The sequence below is a fragment of the Hippopotamus amphibius genome, chromosome X (genome assembly GCF_030028045.1).
Source record: "Hippopotamus amphibius kiboko isolate mHipAmp2 chromosome X, mHipAmp2.hap2, whole genome shotgun sequence".
In the NCBI taxonomy this organism is placed as follows: domain Eukaryota; kingdom Metazoa; phylum Chordata; class Mammalia; order Artiodactyla; family Hippopotamidae; genus Hippopotamus; species Hippopotamus amphibius.
The window spans coordinates 7,807,991-7,823,028 of NC_080203.1; the positions used below are offsets into that span (position 1 = coordinate 7,807,991).

At 37.3% G+C, this 15,038-nt stretch overlaps 1 protein-coding gene across 1 annotated transcript in view; it reads right to left on the reverse strand.

Moving 5' to 3' along the window:
- Positions 1–1,704: 1,704 nt before the first annotated feature.
- The window catches only part of FMR1NB (FMR1 neighbor), a 30,558-nt gene continuing 17,224 nt past the window's right edge, over positions 1,705–15,038 (reverse strand). The window contains exons 4-6 of the mRNA XM_057717550.1: positions 14,155–14,251; positions 3,242–3,390; positions 1,705–1,721 (exon numbers count right to left, since the gene is read on the reverse strand). Of these exons, the coding sequence (XP_057573533.1) occupies positions 1,705–1,721; positions 3,242–3,390; positions 14,155–14,251 (263 nt within the window). The remainder of the gene's footprint in view (positions 1,722–3,241; positions 3,391–14,154; positions 14,252–15,038) is intronic.

Sequence of the window (15,038 nt, forward strand, 5' to 3'; positions counted from 1 at the left end):
GTCTCTTCTTTTTTTTTTCTTATTCTCTCTGGTTGGAATCAATCATTCATGGTCATTTCAATTATCATCTCTATATTGATGACTCTAAACTTTTATATCCAGCCAGACATTTCTCCTGAGCTCCAGAACCATGTATCTAACTGCCTACTAGTCATATCTACCTGGATGGCCCATAGGCACTTAAAACAGCCCATCCCAAAATGACTCATCTTCCCCTGCCAAACTTGCCCTTCTTCTCATCGTTCCAGCTCAGCACCACTATCTTCCCAGTTGGCCCATCATCTAGAAACCTGAAATTCATACTCTCCTTTCAGCACCCTAATTTCTTCCCCCCCACCACATTGATCACCAAGTCCTACTGATGTTGCATGCTAAACAGCTCTGAAATCTATCTACTTCTATCCACAACTGCCACTACCCTAGCCCAGGATACCATATTTTCTCATCCACATTAATACAACAGTCTATAACTGGTTCCCTTGACCCCAATGTTGCTCACTCCCAATTCTCCACACAATAGTCAGAGTAACCTCTAAGGATTAGATCTAACCATACCATTCCTTTGCTTGAAACCCTTCATTGGTTCCCTTCTGTCCACAGGATAAAACCCAACCCTTTGATATGGGTTATAAGTTCCGTTTTAACATCTAAGTCAAAGTTACTGCCATCCTAAACTATTTGCAGTGCTCCAAATACTCCATGCATTTGGGCCTTCATACCTGAAACACTCCTTCCACCACACAGTGAATGCATGGCGAATGCTTGTTTATCCCTCTTACCTTTCATTTTATGTCTCTTCCTGAAGTCTGGGCTAGTGCCCCTGCCATCTGCTCCCAAAGAACTTGGTACTCCTCCTATCACAGCCCTGTCATTACTTCTTTACCTGACTTCTTCCCCAGCTGGATGGTGAGCTCCATGAAGGAAAGTCTACCTTGCTTATGACTATATCCCCAGTACATAGCCTAGCAGGGGCTAAATCAATGTTTGTTGAATGAAAGGGCAACAAGCTCAGGTAAACTTGAGCCCTACACACTTCAAAGAGGAAAGTAAATCATAAAAAAAGATATAAATTTTTATAAAAGCAATTTTATGTCTGTCACAGAACACAGCTGTTTTCTTCAAAAAGTAAAGGCAATATAAGATAATAACAGTTCAGCTCTGAATAGTGGATTTTGGTTGATTTTTTCCTTTCTCCTACATAACCTTTTTACCAAATTCTCTATAATGAGTGTGTCTTACTTTTATGGTGGAAAAAATGTTATAAATTATAAACAATAAAGAACCTTAATACAAAATACTTTTACCTCTTTTCCTTAAAACAATGAGTGCCATAAGCAGTGAAATATGATCACTGGGTTTTTTCTGCCACTTTGCTTGAAGGTGTGTAACAACATGAAATCTCTGCCTTATTTAACACCAACAGTGGTATATAAATGTTGATAACATAATCCAAGTTGCAAAAATCACATCACTACTTAGGACCTGAAATGTAAGCAGTGCTTTTCATGTTTTTTTTTAATTCTGTAGAAGCTATTTTTAATAAGAATTCGGATTCTGGTTTGATGCACAAAAACTGAACTATAACTTTATTTTATATTTGAAAATAAACAACAAAAACAAGAACTAATTTTTATCCTTCTAAAATGCTCCATCAGGTTTAGATGACTGGGACAGTTTCCTCCCTCTGAAAGATTTGTGTTCTTCTCAATGGGAAAATAACGCTACAGGAGAAAAGTAAAGTAGAGTTAAACAACTTCAAAACTAGTATATATACATCAAACTTTTTAAAAAGAACTGACTGCAACAAGGTTCTCAAACTATATATTGAATGCTATGATAAACTTAGCTATTTTCAGTTTGCCAATGTATCATCTTATTACCATGAGCCATACAGACAAAATACACTATAGCAAATAGCATTACAAGGACAATTTCTGAATAACAAAGTTAACTTTCATGCCTCAGAGAATGGCCCACAGAAATCAAGTTTTGTTAGTCTAGTTATAATGTCATATGTGTGTGCATACATGCATGTGTGTGCATATATCAATATATGTGCATGCATGTACTGCATTAAAGTTATACAAAGTAATATATAGGTATATGTAATAATATATATGTGTTATGATTATATATACTTATGTATTACCTTATATAAATAATACATCAATTGCATACACATATAATACCTTGTATAAGGATTTTCTTTTGTTTCTTCTGAGATAAGTCACTTTTCCTATTCATCTAGTCCAAATCTCTACTTTGCAGCTTTGTGAACTGAGCCCAGGAAAGTTAAGGGACTTGCCCAAACTCCCACTGTAAATAACAGGAGAACTGGGACTAAAGCCAGAGTCTCCTGATGCTCAGTTTAATGGTCTGTTATTCCACTCCTCTCCTTCTCTGGCTAGAAATTAACACCTTAAATTTGAGTAATGCACTTCAATTTTTAAAGCATTTTCACATATGTTATACTGCTTAAGCTACACACACACACACACACACACACACACACACATCTCAGCTGATAGTATCAAGGAACTAAAGGTTAAGTTACTTGCCCATGGAAATGCTACTACCTAATGGCCTGAGTCTCTTGACTCCCAATCCAGTACTCTATTCCTTGAAGTATACTTCTTTTCTCACAAATCATTTTACTCTTACTTGGCCCTTCGCAATTACTTTGGGAGGAGGACACCCAGGCCAACGCTAGGGGATCTCGGTAAACTTGCGCAAGTGAAGTGAAGCCCAGGTAGTCCCTGGTGTGTGATTCTGGGATCCCCTCTCCGTACCTCTTCTAATACTGCATTGTGTATGTTTGGGGAGCAGGTAGCTGAAACTACAGCTAGGATCCAGGATTTGATCTCAGATTTGTCAGGCTCCTGAGGCTATGCTCCTTCCCCCAGATATGCCATGCGGTCAACACACATGGAAGACCATGGCCATTATTATTTAGTAAGGGTGTCTATCATGGAGCTTCAGAGTCAGGGCAGGCAGATTCCATTTCTTTGTTTCCCTGAAAGGTTGAACTATGTATATACCAAATAATATGGCACCCAAACAATCTAGCACATTTCTTGTCCACCTTCCCCCCATCCAAATATCCTTAGTGATAATATTGTTTCAGAAGCTGATACTCCTGTGGTCCACACATTAGTGGGATAAAAAAAAATAAGCATCAATAGAACCAAAATGATGAAAACAAGAATCTAATATTAAATACTTTATATCCTGCTGTCATTACCTCTGGTTTCCTGCTCCTTTTCATCATCTAATACTGCCTCATCCACTGCTGTCTCTAACATTTCAGTATTTCTCTTTACTCTCTTTCTTTGTTTCTTCTTAGCCTTTAAAAATCTGTTGACTTTCCTTCGTAAAGTATTGGCCCATCTGCTGTAATATTAATAGTTCAAATTGAAACTTTATTTCTCAACAGTTATGGAACAATAACAATGGTGGGTTATAAGGAAAGGCTATTTGCTCACATAACTCTTTATACATTCTCACCTGATTAATTCACCAAATTTAATAACTCTTATAGAAAGTATTATACTTGGCTCACTCATATTTATCACCGTAACCATAATTTTTATTTTGTATAGCGTCTTTTGATCACTGGATCCTCTGCAACAGGAATGCCGTCCTACTTCCCTCTGCTGACATCAATGTCACCCACCCTTCAAGACCCAGCTTACATATTATTTGTCTAGATAGCCTTCTCTTTCAGCCTATAGGGATCCCTTTCTCCTATGAACTTCAAAACTAAATAGTAATAGTTCACATTACATGATCATCTACAATTTTACGACTGTGCACTTACACTCACTATTGCTATCATTGGGTATTCAATCCTGTACTTCCTTGCATTTGTGTAGACAATGGATGGAGGTGGGCACTTGAGAGCCTCTCATAGGCCAAGAACTTGGCCAGGTGCTTTACATATTTTATCTTATTTAATCCTCACAACAACCCTATAAGGTGCAAATGATCAAACTGAGGCTTAAAGAGGTAAAATAACTCACCCAAGGTCATACATAGCTAGTAAATGGAGATGCTACTAGTATTTGAACCTAGGTCTGTCTGACTCAAATACAGACTCTTTCTATTAGACAACACTGCAGCATTAGCGAATAATGGCTAATAATGACAAGTATAACAGACTTCCTGCATGCCAAGGCCTGTATATAAGCACTTCATGTGCATGGTCTTATTTAGTTGATGAGGCAGGTACTATTTCTATCATTTCCATTTTTCATACATGGAAATTGAGGTGCTGAGAAGGAAAGTAATTTGCCTGAGGTCACCAGACTACTCAGTACTAGAGGCAGGATTCAAATCCAGAACCGCCTAAATCTAAAGCACAATCTCAGCCACTATGCTAACCTGTCTATTTTTCCCCTCGGAGTTTGGAAATAACTTCAGGCTAGAGCTTTACCTTGTAACTTCATATACCCCACAGAGCCTGATAACCCAGTGAGGACTCAGGCAATGTTAGTTGATATTTATTTTTACAGAGCTTTCACTTTCTAAAGACCTAAAAACAATCCAAGGGAAAGAAATAGGAATGCTCAAAGCAGAGGTAATGATGGAAACCCAAAAGAGAAAGAAAGATTTGCATATAAGATTATGAAGAGGTAATGACAGACACATATTCCTATCCTCAGCTCAATGCAAGGTAGCATACAGAAGAGGATACCTGGCCCCTGATAGTGCTACTTAGCTATACAGGGCAATAGGTTCTGTGCATGTGGGGCTCAAAGATAGATTATCCTGCCTTTGACATGATGACTTTGAAGGTAATACTCACTTTTCTCCCCTAAAACTACATCACTGGGTTGTCACTGAGCTCCACTAGCTAAGAAAGAGATGGAGCAAATAAACACCTTTTTCTCAATTAACCATAAAAAGTCTCCAGGCGTAAATGAAACAGTGGGTGAAGGCCAAAAATAACATTTATAAGACTTACCTATGGCCTCTTTACATTGCAGAGATGTTAACTGCAGTTTCAAAAAAAAAAAAATAACTGAAACAACTACATAGTTCTCAGTCCCTTGGGGCTACATGTATTTCAGAATGCAGACTATTTTGGATTTTAGAAAGGTAATATGACATGATATACTGCATATTACATGACATTCTCACAGGGTCTGAGGGGCAGCATCTCATGATCAAACAGTAATATTTCTATAACAAAATATATGAATATTCACTCTAAGAATTAAATAATGACTAGCAAGTATCTCAGGTCAGGTTTTGCTACCAAATGAGTTAGGAAAAAAGCTTTAGTTTTGTAGAACTTTTTGAATTTCAGAATTTTAAATAAGAAATTGGGGACTTACACTTTTTTCTAATGCTGTGACTTCAATATATCTTAATTCACATAATTAAAATGACTGTTTTCTTTACCCACAGACTTTATTTTAAATTTAATGGTGTATATTCCCCTTTAATTAACAAAGAAAAATGCAACACAGCCTTATTATTTTAAAACTCACTGCACTGGTTTAGGTTGCAGAGGACGTGGTATTAGGTTCAGCCTTCTAACATTCATTACTGAGATCCGAAGTAACATTTTCTACCCAGTATCTATTGAGAATGTCCAAGAGGGAAAGTAGGAGTGAGATTATCTGTTCAGTGTCCTAGAGGTGATTTTCTTCTTTTCATATAAAATGTCATATATTGTGGACAGCATACTCACACTTGAAATACACAGATCAACTTATCCAATACTCACTCACTCACTGACACATTTGCTCGTTTATGAAATAAACACTATTATAGTGAGACATAAAGATGAGTAAGACATGGGACCTGCCTTCAAAGGAGCTTAAAATTTAGAAGGGAAGGCAGATATATAGGCTGATAATTATATTACATTGAGATAACCTGAGCAGAGGTAACCAGAGCTTGGTAGGAGACAAACAGGAAGAAGCCTGACCCAATCTGGGCAGTAGGTTTGGGGTAAGCTTCCTAGAGGAGGTGACATCTAATCTGAGGCCTGCATTCCGAGTGGAGTGAGCTAGATAAAGAAGAGTGGAGATGGGGAGATATTTAAGAGCATTTCAATCAGTGGGTACGTACACTGTGTGAAAAGTTGAGAGTGGCAAGACAGTATGTTGTTCGTAAACATCAAGTAGAGTAGTGTGGCTGGAAACACTAAGTAGGCCCACTGGGAATTTCTAGTGATACATATCTATACAGTTGTGAGACTTTTTTTTCCTCTAGGAATTCCCAGAAGCCTAGATCCAGGAGCAGAGAAGCAGTATGGATTCAATTTCAATGAAACAAAGGAGCTGGAAAGACTCTATTAACGTAACAGGCAATAGGATCCAGGTCTGGATAAAGAAATCAGATGATATTAAAAAGACAGAAGACCAGGGGAGAAAAAAGAGAGTTAAAAAGTCTGGATGTCTCAATGAAAACAGGGTAAAGAAGAGTAAAGAAAGGAAAAACCTAGAGAACAAGGCACCCAGGGTCAAAGAATAGGATTTTGAAGTTTAACATTTCAGAGACTCATAGGTCCAATTTTTGATGAATGACAAGGTTCAGGATATGGGCACAAAAATGCATGGCCAATGCAGAGTGCAGGCGAGAGTCCTCAGAATTGAGTACATCAGGGAACTCTAAGGCTTAGATGGTTTATAACACGGACTTAGATTGCTCATAACACGGACAGTGAGGCTATCCAGGAAGATGATCAGATGGAGAAGAACACAACACCTAGCAAGTGCCTAGACCAAGCAGGAGCTCAATAAAGATATGCAGAGAGAAGGAATAAACGGTTGAACTGGAGAGTCTAGTGCAGTTCAACATGGGCTGTGTACCAGATTCATTTGGGGTGCTTTAAAAATACAAATTTCAGGATCAAACCTCACACTTACAAAATTGGAATCTCTTGGGTAAAGCCTGGCAATCTGTATTATTAAATATTCCTAAGGTTACTTCCATAGAAGCCAACTACAGACCATAGTCTGAGAAACACTGTTCTAGTGGGTTGATTTTTCCATGTTTCTTAATAAACTATAGTTCATTAATATAAATATAAATTGTTTAAGATAGTTTAAGTATATAACATCAATTTTATAGCTAGGAAAGTTTGTAAGTTTAACTTATCATTTGCAACAGCACAAAGACAGTCATAAAATCCACAGGAATGACTAACTAGATTATTCCAATCATTATTTACTGAGTTGCATACCACATGATCTAGAGATCAGTGGTTCTCAAACCTGAGTGTACGTAAGAATCACTTGTTGGGCTTGTTAAAACACAAATTGCTAGACTTTAAACCCAGAGTTTCTGACTCAGTAGGTCTGGGGTGAGGCCTGAGAACATGTGTTTCTTATATGCTCCAAAGGGATGATGATGATACCTGTGCAGAAACCCCATTTTGGTACCCCCAGTTCTAGACTCAAAGAAGTACGAAGCTTGGACCCATGTCCTCACAGAAGTTACAATTTAGCCAGAGAAAGAAAACTAACAACAGGAAACAAAGGATAATTACATGTTAGATTATGTGGATAAGAATACCAGCCCAGAAAGAGGTTTTAAGACAAGAGAAAACACTGGGATCTGGAGCAGTTGCAGAACACTTCACGGAAGAGTTGGGGCAGCTGCAATTTGAATGTAAGAAAGAATTCAAACAAATGAAGAAGATGGAGAAGAACAACCCCAAGATCTAGTAGCAACACTGGCAAAAGAAGAGAGGCGAGAATAAAGCCTGGGGTATGCCAAGAAAAGTAAAGATAGCTCCCTGGCTGGAGCAAAAGATACATGGAGTATTATAAGAAATATCACTGGAGTTATGGAATGAGTCCAATATAGATGAAAGCCAAAGCCCTTTGAGTGGACCTGAAGCAACAAGATGCTGCTGTTTTTATCTAATTTTCTTCCTATTTCCTACAGTAAAAAGAGCAAGAAATCAGAAGACAGATTGGAATCCTTGCTCTATCACTATGTAATCTTGAGCAAGAAGCCAAACCTCCCCGTACCTCTCTGTCTTGAAGGTGCAAGACAAACCTCTCTGTCTCGAAGGTGCAAGACAAACCTCTCTGTCTCGAAGGTCACACAAGACAATGTATATGAAAACTTCACATAAACTGGAAAAGGCCAAACATGCTAATTGTTTTTATCTGTATGTTCTTTATGGAGTGTGACTTTCTATCTTGAATACCTGTATATACCCTTTATTGGACTAAGTGTCTCATGAAAGCACATAGCATGATCTGATTCACCTTTTTGCCCTTCACAGCACCTAACAGAAGGCCTGGAATCCAGATATCCTTGAATGCATTAGAAGTTCTTGAATGATATAATGAAATGAAATAATGCTATTTTAGGAAGATAAGCCTGGCAGGATATAACAGGATGGATTAGAAGGAGAGTAGATCAGGAGTTCATGTACATGTCCAAATTAGCTTGGCAAGCATCCTTATTCACTCCCTCCTTCCTAATGGCACATTCCTATTGAAGTGCCAGGAAACTTCTCCAGGACCTAATGCCTAGCCATCTTCCAGACCCCACTTGCAGCCCCATCCCAATTATTGTCTCTCTTGTATAGATTCTTTGGATTGGACATATCTCAATGCTCTCCGCAGTTCCCAATTCCGCCTTTGCATAACACAGTCTATAGCCTTGTATTACAGTCTGTATGTTTGTGTCCCTAAAATTCATGCTGAAGCCCTAGCTCCCAGTATGGATGCATTTGAAGATGGTACCTATAGGAAGTAATCAAGGTTAAATGAGGTCATAAGGGTGGGGCTTTGATCAGTAAAATTAATGTCATTATAAAAACTAATTAAAAAAATTTTAGTAAAAACCAGAAGCTTGTTCTTTCTTCCTCTTTCTTCTCTCACATGGAAAAGTCATGTGAGCACACAGAGAGAAGGTGGCCATCTGCAAGCCAGGAGAGCCCTTATCAGAAACCAAATCATCTGGTATCTTGATCATAGACTTCTAGCCTGCAGAACTGTGTGAAAATAAATGTCTACTGTTTAAGCCAACTGAACCATGGTATTTTGTTATGGCAGCCCTGGACTAATGGACTAATACATTTTGCTCTCCTTTTGCTCCTCTCCTGAAACCACTTACTCAGGACAGCAGTTGACAACATAAAAGGCCTGGACTAAGCTGTGACTATAAGATATGAGAAGAGGTAAATCCCATACTCATCCCAAAGGAAACAAAAAAAAATGACAGGGAGACTAAAAGAATAGAATTACATATTAATGATAAAGGAAAGTAAATATTCACAGATGATTCCAAGGTTTCTAGCCTGGGAGACTAAAGAAATCACCGACATAAATGAACAGGTGTCAAGGGGAGATGATTTGGGAGAAAAAGAAGTTCAGTTTTGCACATGTTACATACAGTGCATTTTGCACTAATAGAATACCTAATTCATGAGGGCAGTTGGAAATATAAAACAGGTAGAGGTGAGGATTTCAGGATGTATATTTGAGTCATTTATCAAGAGGAGCCCAGAACATTATGTTCAGAAAGGAGTTCAGAAATTATCTAACTCAAGTCTCTAATTTTATGAGAAAATCAATACCAAAAGAAGTTAAGCTCACTATAAAACTGGTGGTAAAGGCAGAACTAGAACACAGATCTTTTAAAATATTCTTTCTACTACATACTTCCAATATTCTCTGACAGATGAGGATAAGGCTTTGGGAGACAACCACAGCTGGGAAAACAAAGAAAAGCAAACTGAGATGGATCAGAATGGTAAGGAGAACAATGAAATCCAAGGAAGGAAAGTTTCAAAAAGGGAGCAGTCAACAGTGTACTATGTGACAAAAAGGTAAAGTTGGACGGACACTGAGAAAAGGCCCCTGCATTTTGCAATGAGGTTATTAAGTTACTTGGCAACAAACTCTTCTTTTTAATAGTACCTAATATCCCAGAATCTGCTAAAATGCCGCCCTTAGAGTCCTTGCAACAGGAACACCTCAGACATATAATCTGCATATAATGAGGTTCTCTTATTACTTCAATAACTAAATTACCTTGAATAGGGTCCAAGAAGAACTGGCTTTACGTGAATTTCAAATCTATAGTGACTCCTGTTAGAGAAGGGTTCCAGTTTGCTCACATTCTATCAGATCATATTTTATCAAAGTTCTTAGAGCCCAGCCATACTTTTAAAATTTATAGACTTTATTTCCTTTCTTTGAATTCATATGTATATAATCCTTGGAACTTCAAACCTTTCAGCAGTTGGCTAATTACTGCATAAACCTTTTCAAAATAACATTACTAATTATATTGTACAGTATAATGAGACATACAAACATGGAGATTTGAAAATGTAAATGCCTATTTTTAAAATTCAATGGGTGATGATTTTAGGCAATTTTTGACACATTTATTCCCAATTCTTTACCTCCCATTCTATGAAAGTAAGTGGTATTAATACTATCTACATAATGAAAACCACATTATAATACAGAGAATGACTCAGCAGGATTTGTCTAAATGTAGAAATTTTCAGTAACAGCCATCTGGCAAGCAGCAACATTGAAAGCGTATGGGGCATGTGCTATTTACATCATCTGTGTATCAGATGATCTACAATCTTTAAAAAAAAAACATAGCTTTTTTATTAGTTGAAAGAAAACATAGTCTTGTTATTTTCAGACTGAGTTCTGAATTTTTCTTAATTCGAAGTTACAAATTCAATCTCACAGGAAGAAAAAGAACATGAAAATACACTTCATCTGATTTTAACAGGCATGGCATTAAAATGTTTGAATCTTCTACCTTACTAAAGCTATGTATACACTCAAGTATCAAATCACTATATAATACACATGTTGAACAGGCATATACATACAGACTAAACTTTATATAAAAAAGATAAAGATCAGAAGCTGAATTCTGCACTTGCAACTACTGTTATTGGCACTCTATGACTGTAACAGGAATAATTCAGCCACCCCCCCTTCTCCTCTTGCCCTAGAGCCCCCTCCCCTGCTTCCTTTTGTCCCAATCCACCTGATATTTTTGTTCCTTCATCTCTATGTAAGTATTAAGCCTACCAGTGACACTTAAACCTAATGAGGCTTCTGATCCCTATTAATGAGAATAAAAATAGATCTTACATAACCTTGAGGACATAATGAATTTCAAAATGCATCTTATATGCGAGTTTAATAAGACTATTAGTAGCAAATTCTTAGAAAGCTTTTCACTAATGCTCTCTGTTCCCTTTTATATATGTGAACCAGTTCAAGCTGGCTTGAGTTCTCTGTTTACCTGGTTCATATCACACCTGAATTCAAGTCAAGTAGAAGTAAACTACAGATTCAGTTATAGATTATTAAAGGGGCAAAAAGTTCAGCCACTCCCGCTTAGAAATGACAAACATTTAAGGGGTCTATAGTAAGGAGACTCCATCTGGATGTAATGAATTCTGTGGGAGGGCCCCCTCCCCACCTAACCCAAATCTTGTCCTCCTTCCAAAAACTCAGCTCAAATAGCACCTGCACCATGGAGCTCACCCTGCCCTCTCCCACTCAACCTGATCCCCAATGCCTCAGAACTTTTATAAGTTACTGCCACCACTCATTTTAGTCCTTAATTACATTCTATCTCATATTGTTCTTAATATGTCATGCTTGGGATTTATTTTAAGCTTGGGATTTAAGATTTAAGCTCCTTAAAACTAGAGCCTATCTCTTAGACATTTCTGTATCCCCTACAATACTTAGCACAAGCAAACAGTGACTGAATATGGTCAATTGTAGAAAGCATGAATTAGGCCTTAAAGAATGAAATACATCTGTCTCTGGAAAGTCATTATCCTCTTTACATAAACTGCTTTCATTTCTCCCCTCTATTCATATTACTTCTCATTTTTCATCCCTCCAACTCTTGCTGGTTGTTAGCTCCTTAGGTTATCTGTAAATAAAAGCACTGTCCAAACTACAGGAGTTGAGGAATGTCACAACATCATTTGTTTTGGCTTATGACTGAAGGCCAAAACAGAAGAGCTACAACAACTTTTTCCTAAAGGAATGTATATTTAATGTATAGGAAAGGACCCAGCAGAAGGAGGAACTTCAGAGTATCTTCCAATGCCTCAAAGGTTCTTCCAACAAAGAGGCCCAGATCATGTTACTGTAGATACGCGTTTAGCCCCTCTGATTTAGACAAACAACTGTGGTTGGCTTCTTTTTTTTTCTTTTTCTAAACCACTACACATTGATTTTACTGCTGCATCTATTTCCCTTTTATGGGATCACTTATTTTACCTACTGTAATAGTTTATCAGGCACTTTATTCTTTGAGATGGAGAATAGAAAGTGAGTTAAGGGGATAGCTCTAAAGAGACACCTTGCCCCCCAAAAGGAGGGATTATCAGGCTTTGGCCTCCATTTAAACTCCTTGTTTGGTATCAAGGATAGGATCTTTGTTCTATCACAATTATTCCCCTTGCCTCTAAAATCAGCTTACCAGGAAAAGCTGACAGTGCCCCATCTACCCTCAACCATCCATTGTTCCTGGATATTCAGCTAAGCAGCAAGCTGAAATTGACACCTGCTCTGGGCTTGCAACAAACTGCTCAGGATCACTCTTACTCAAAATAGTAAAATAAATAAGGGAGTAAATAAATAATCACAGTAAACCAAAATTTATGGTATTATATATATACACTATTCACATTGTTCAAGTTTCTCAAGCAGTTTGTATTATGTAAAAAAAAGAAAATATATTCTTATCAAGGGATAATCCTCTGGAACTCATTTTAGAGAAAAATCTAGTGTACCTTAACCTCCCCGTAAAACTCCTTGGCAGAGGCACAATAGAGGGGCCATAATGAAATTATTATACCAGGCCTATTATAACAGACACTCCAAACTGCTGGCATAATCCTAGCCACGTATTTCTAGAAAATAATATTTCATTTTTATTCATCAGTTATCTTTTATATGAAATCAAGCTTTGGAGGGAAGACAGAAAGGTCAAAATTTCCACTCCTATTCCCATTCACCTGTGAAAAGAAAGAAGCCTAGGAATAGAGATAACTCACTCATTATAGGAAAGTAAGTGGAAACTTAGAATTGACAGTCATATGCAAACTGGAAAAGTTGAAAGGCTGTGACCCACCAATGTCTTCAAAATGGTCTGAGAAAGTGATGTAAGCGATGAGAAAGTTTAAATCACTACAGAACTACCTTCCAGGCTAGCCAACTCCATCCACTGTGTTTCTTTACTTGTTCAACTATTCATTTATTCAACAAAAATATATTAAGCATCCACTATATGTGAGGCACTTTGCTATGAACTGAAAATACAATGATGAGTATGACAAATTCATCAGACTCAAGGAAAAGGTACAGAAAAGAAAAAAAAAAGACAATGATCTTTATAGAAAATAAGGTAGCATGCATAGTCTAAATCTTCCAGTGAATTCTACATAATTTCTTGGTAACTCAAATATCACCTTCCTATTAACGTGAATAAAAACAACATCAAAGAAGCTTAATATTCAACAGGCACCTTTTCTTTACCAGAAAGTTTCACAGGGTATTTGCTCTCAGGGTTGGGCTAGTGCCAACCCTGCACTTGCACCAACCTGAGTGTGAGTGCCTCACTTACCCCACCCTAGTCCTGGCCCTGCTCCCTACCTCCACACCCACTCTGTCCCCGTAACTGGGGATCTATTTTAAAAAAAGTTACAAGCATCATGCCAGCAGCCAGTCCACTGGGATTTTGTATAAGATGTTAATAAGAAATCTGATAAAAATTGGCATGAAGGCAGATCAAGGTTTTAAGGCCCAATGGTAGATGACCATCTACTAGATGGAGACTAACACTTCTGGGAATCCTTCTGATTTGCAGTTAATGAACACTGCCACTCCACATATCCTCAGCTCACTGATTTACTTTTCCTTCCAATTGGGATTTTGTTTGATGAGGGAATATACAGACTATGCAAGAAGATGTCTTAAATTTATGGAAAAATAAAATAACATGCATTGAAGAAATGTTATGGTAACTCAACTTTTAGGTTTTTCCCAAGCTATCTTCTTTTAAACAAAAGCGACCCAAAGATAATGCCTGTGCTTTTGGAGCTATGAATAAATTTGTCTACACAGAAATATTCAAGTATACTCAGCAATCAGCAAATAAAAGTTTACATCTGCCTACCTCCTCCGGCAAAGAGTGCAGCAATAAGTGGGCAGACATGCCAGGATGATCACGATGATCACACCAAGGCCAAGCACCCGGAACATCTGCGCAGGCTCTGGTGGTGTAATTACATCCTGTTACTCTTATGACTTCAGCAAGAGAAGCAAATCTGAGCTCTTTCATAAAGTCTTTATAAAAACAACTAAAGTTAATAAAGTAAAATAAGGAGGTATTCTTATATGACAGGTAGATATCATTGGTACTCTATAAACTGCAGGAGTTTATGGAATGTTCTTGAAATACAACTAAAGGTTACACTTTAAGTATGCTCCTCCCAATGGAAGCCTTAAGAAAATGATTCTACTGTTTTTGTTAACAGATTATTACAATTCAGACTATATTTATTTCTTCCTATGACCTAAGCATGTTTTTTCCTTGGCCATATGTTATACATCTTGTACTCAGGGAGTGAATGCATCTATGAATACTTAACTTGACAAAGGAATGGTTTCTTAAATGTTTACTTCTAAACTATAAAACATCATATTAAATGAGAAATCAAGAATCTGTAGGTGAATAAGTACATTTTATTCTTATATTCATTTGGAAATGCGTTCTAATATGATTGGGGAATTGTAAGTCACGGTTCAATTTTTCCCTCTACAAGAACCAAATGTCTCTTCATACATAATATAAAGACTAAACTGATGAATGAATATAAACACCATGTGACAGTGTTAAAATTGTAATACCATATTCATCATCAGGTTTCAGTTTCCATTATTAATACTAGATGTTCAACAAAGAGCTGTAAATTGAATAGGGACTATATTAACCTAAGACACTGTTTTGCATGCATCCTTTTTGTACCATTTGTTAGTGTTTAATCATATCAAATATGT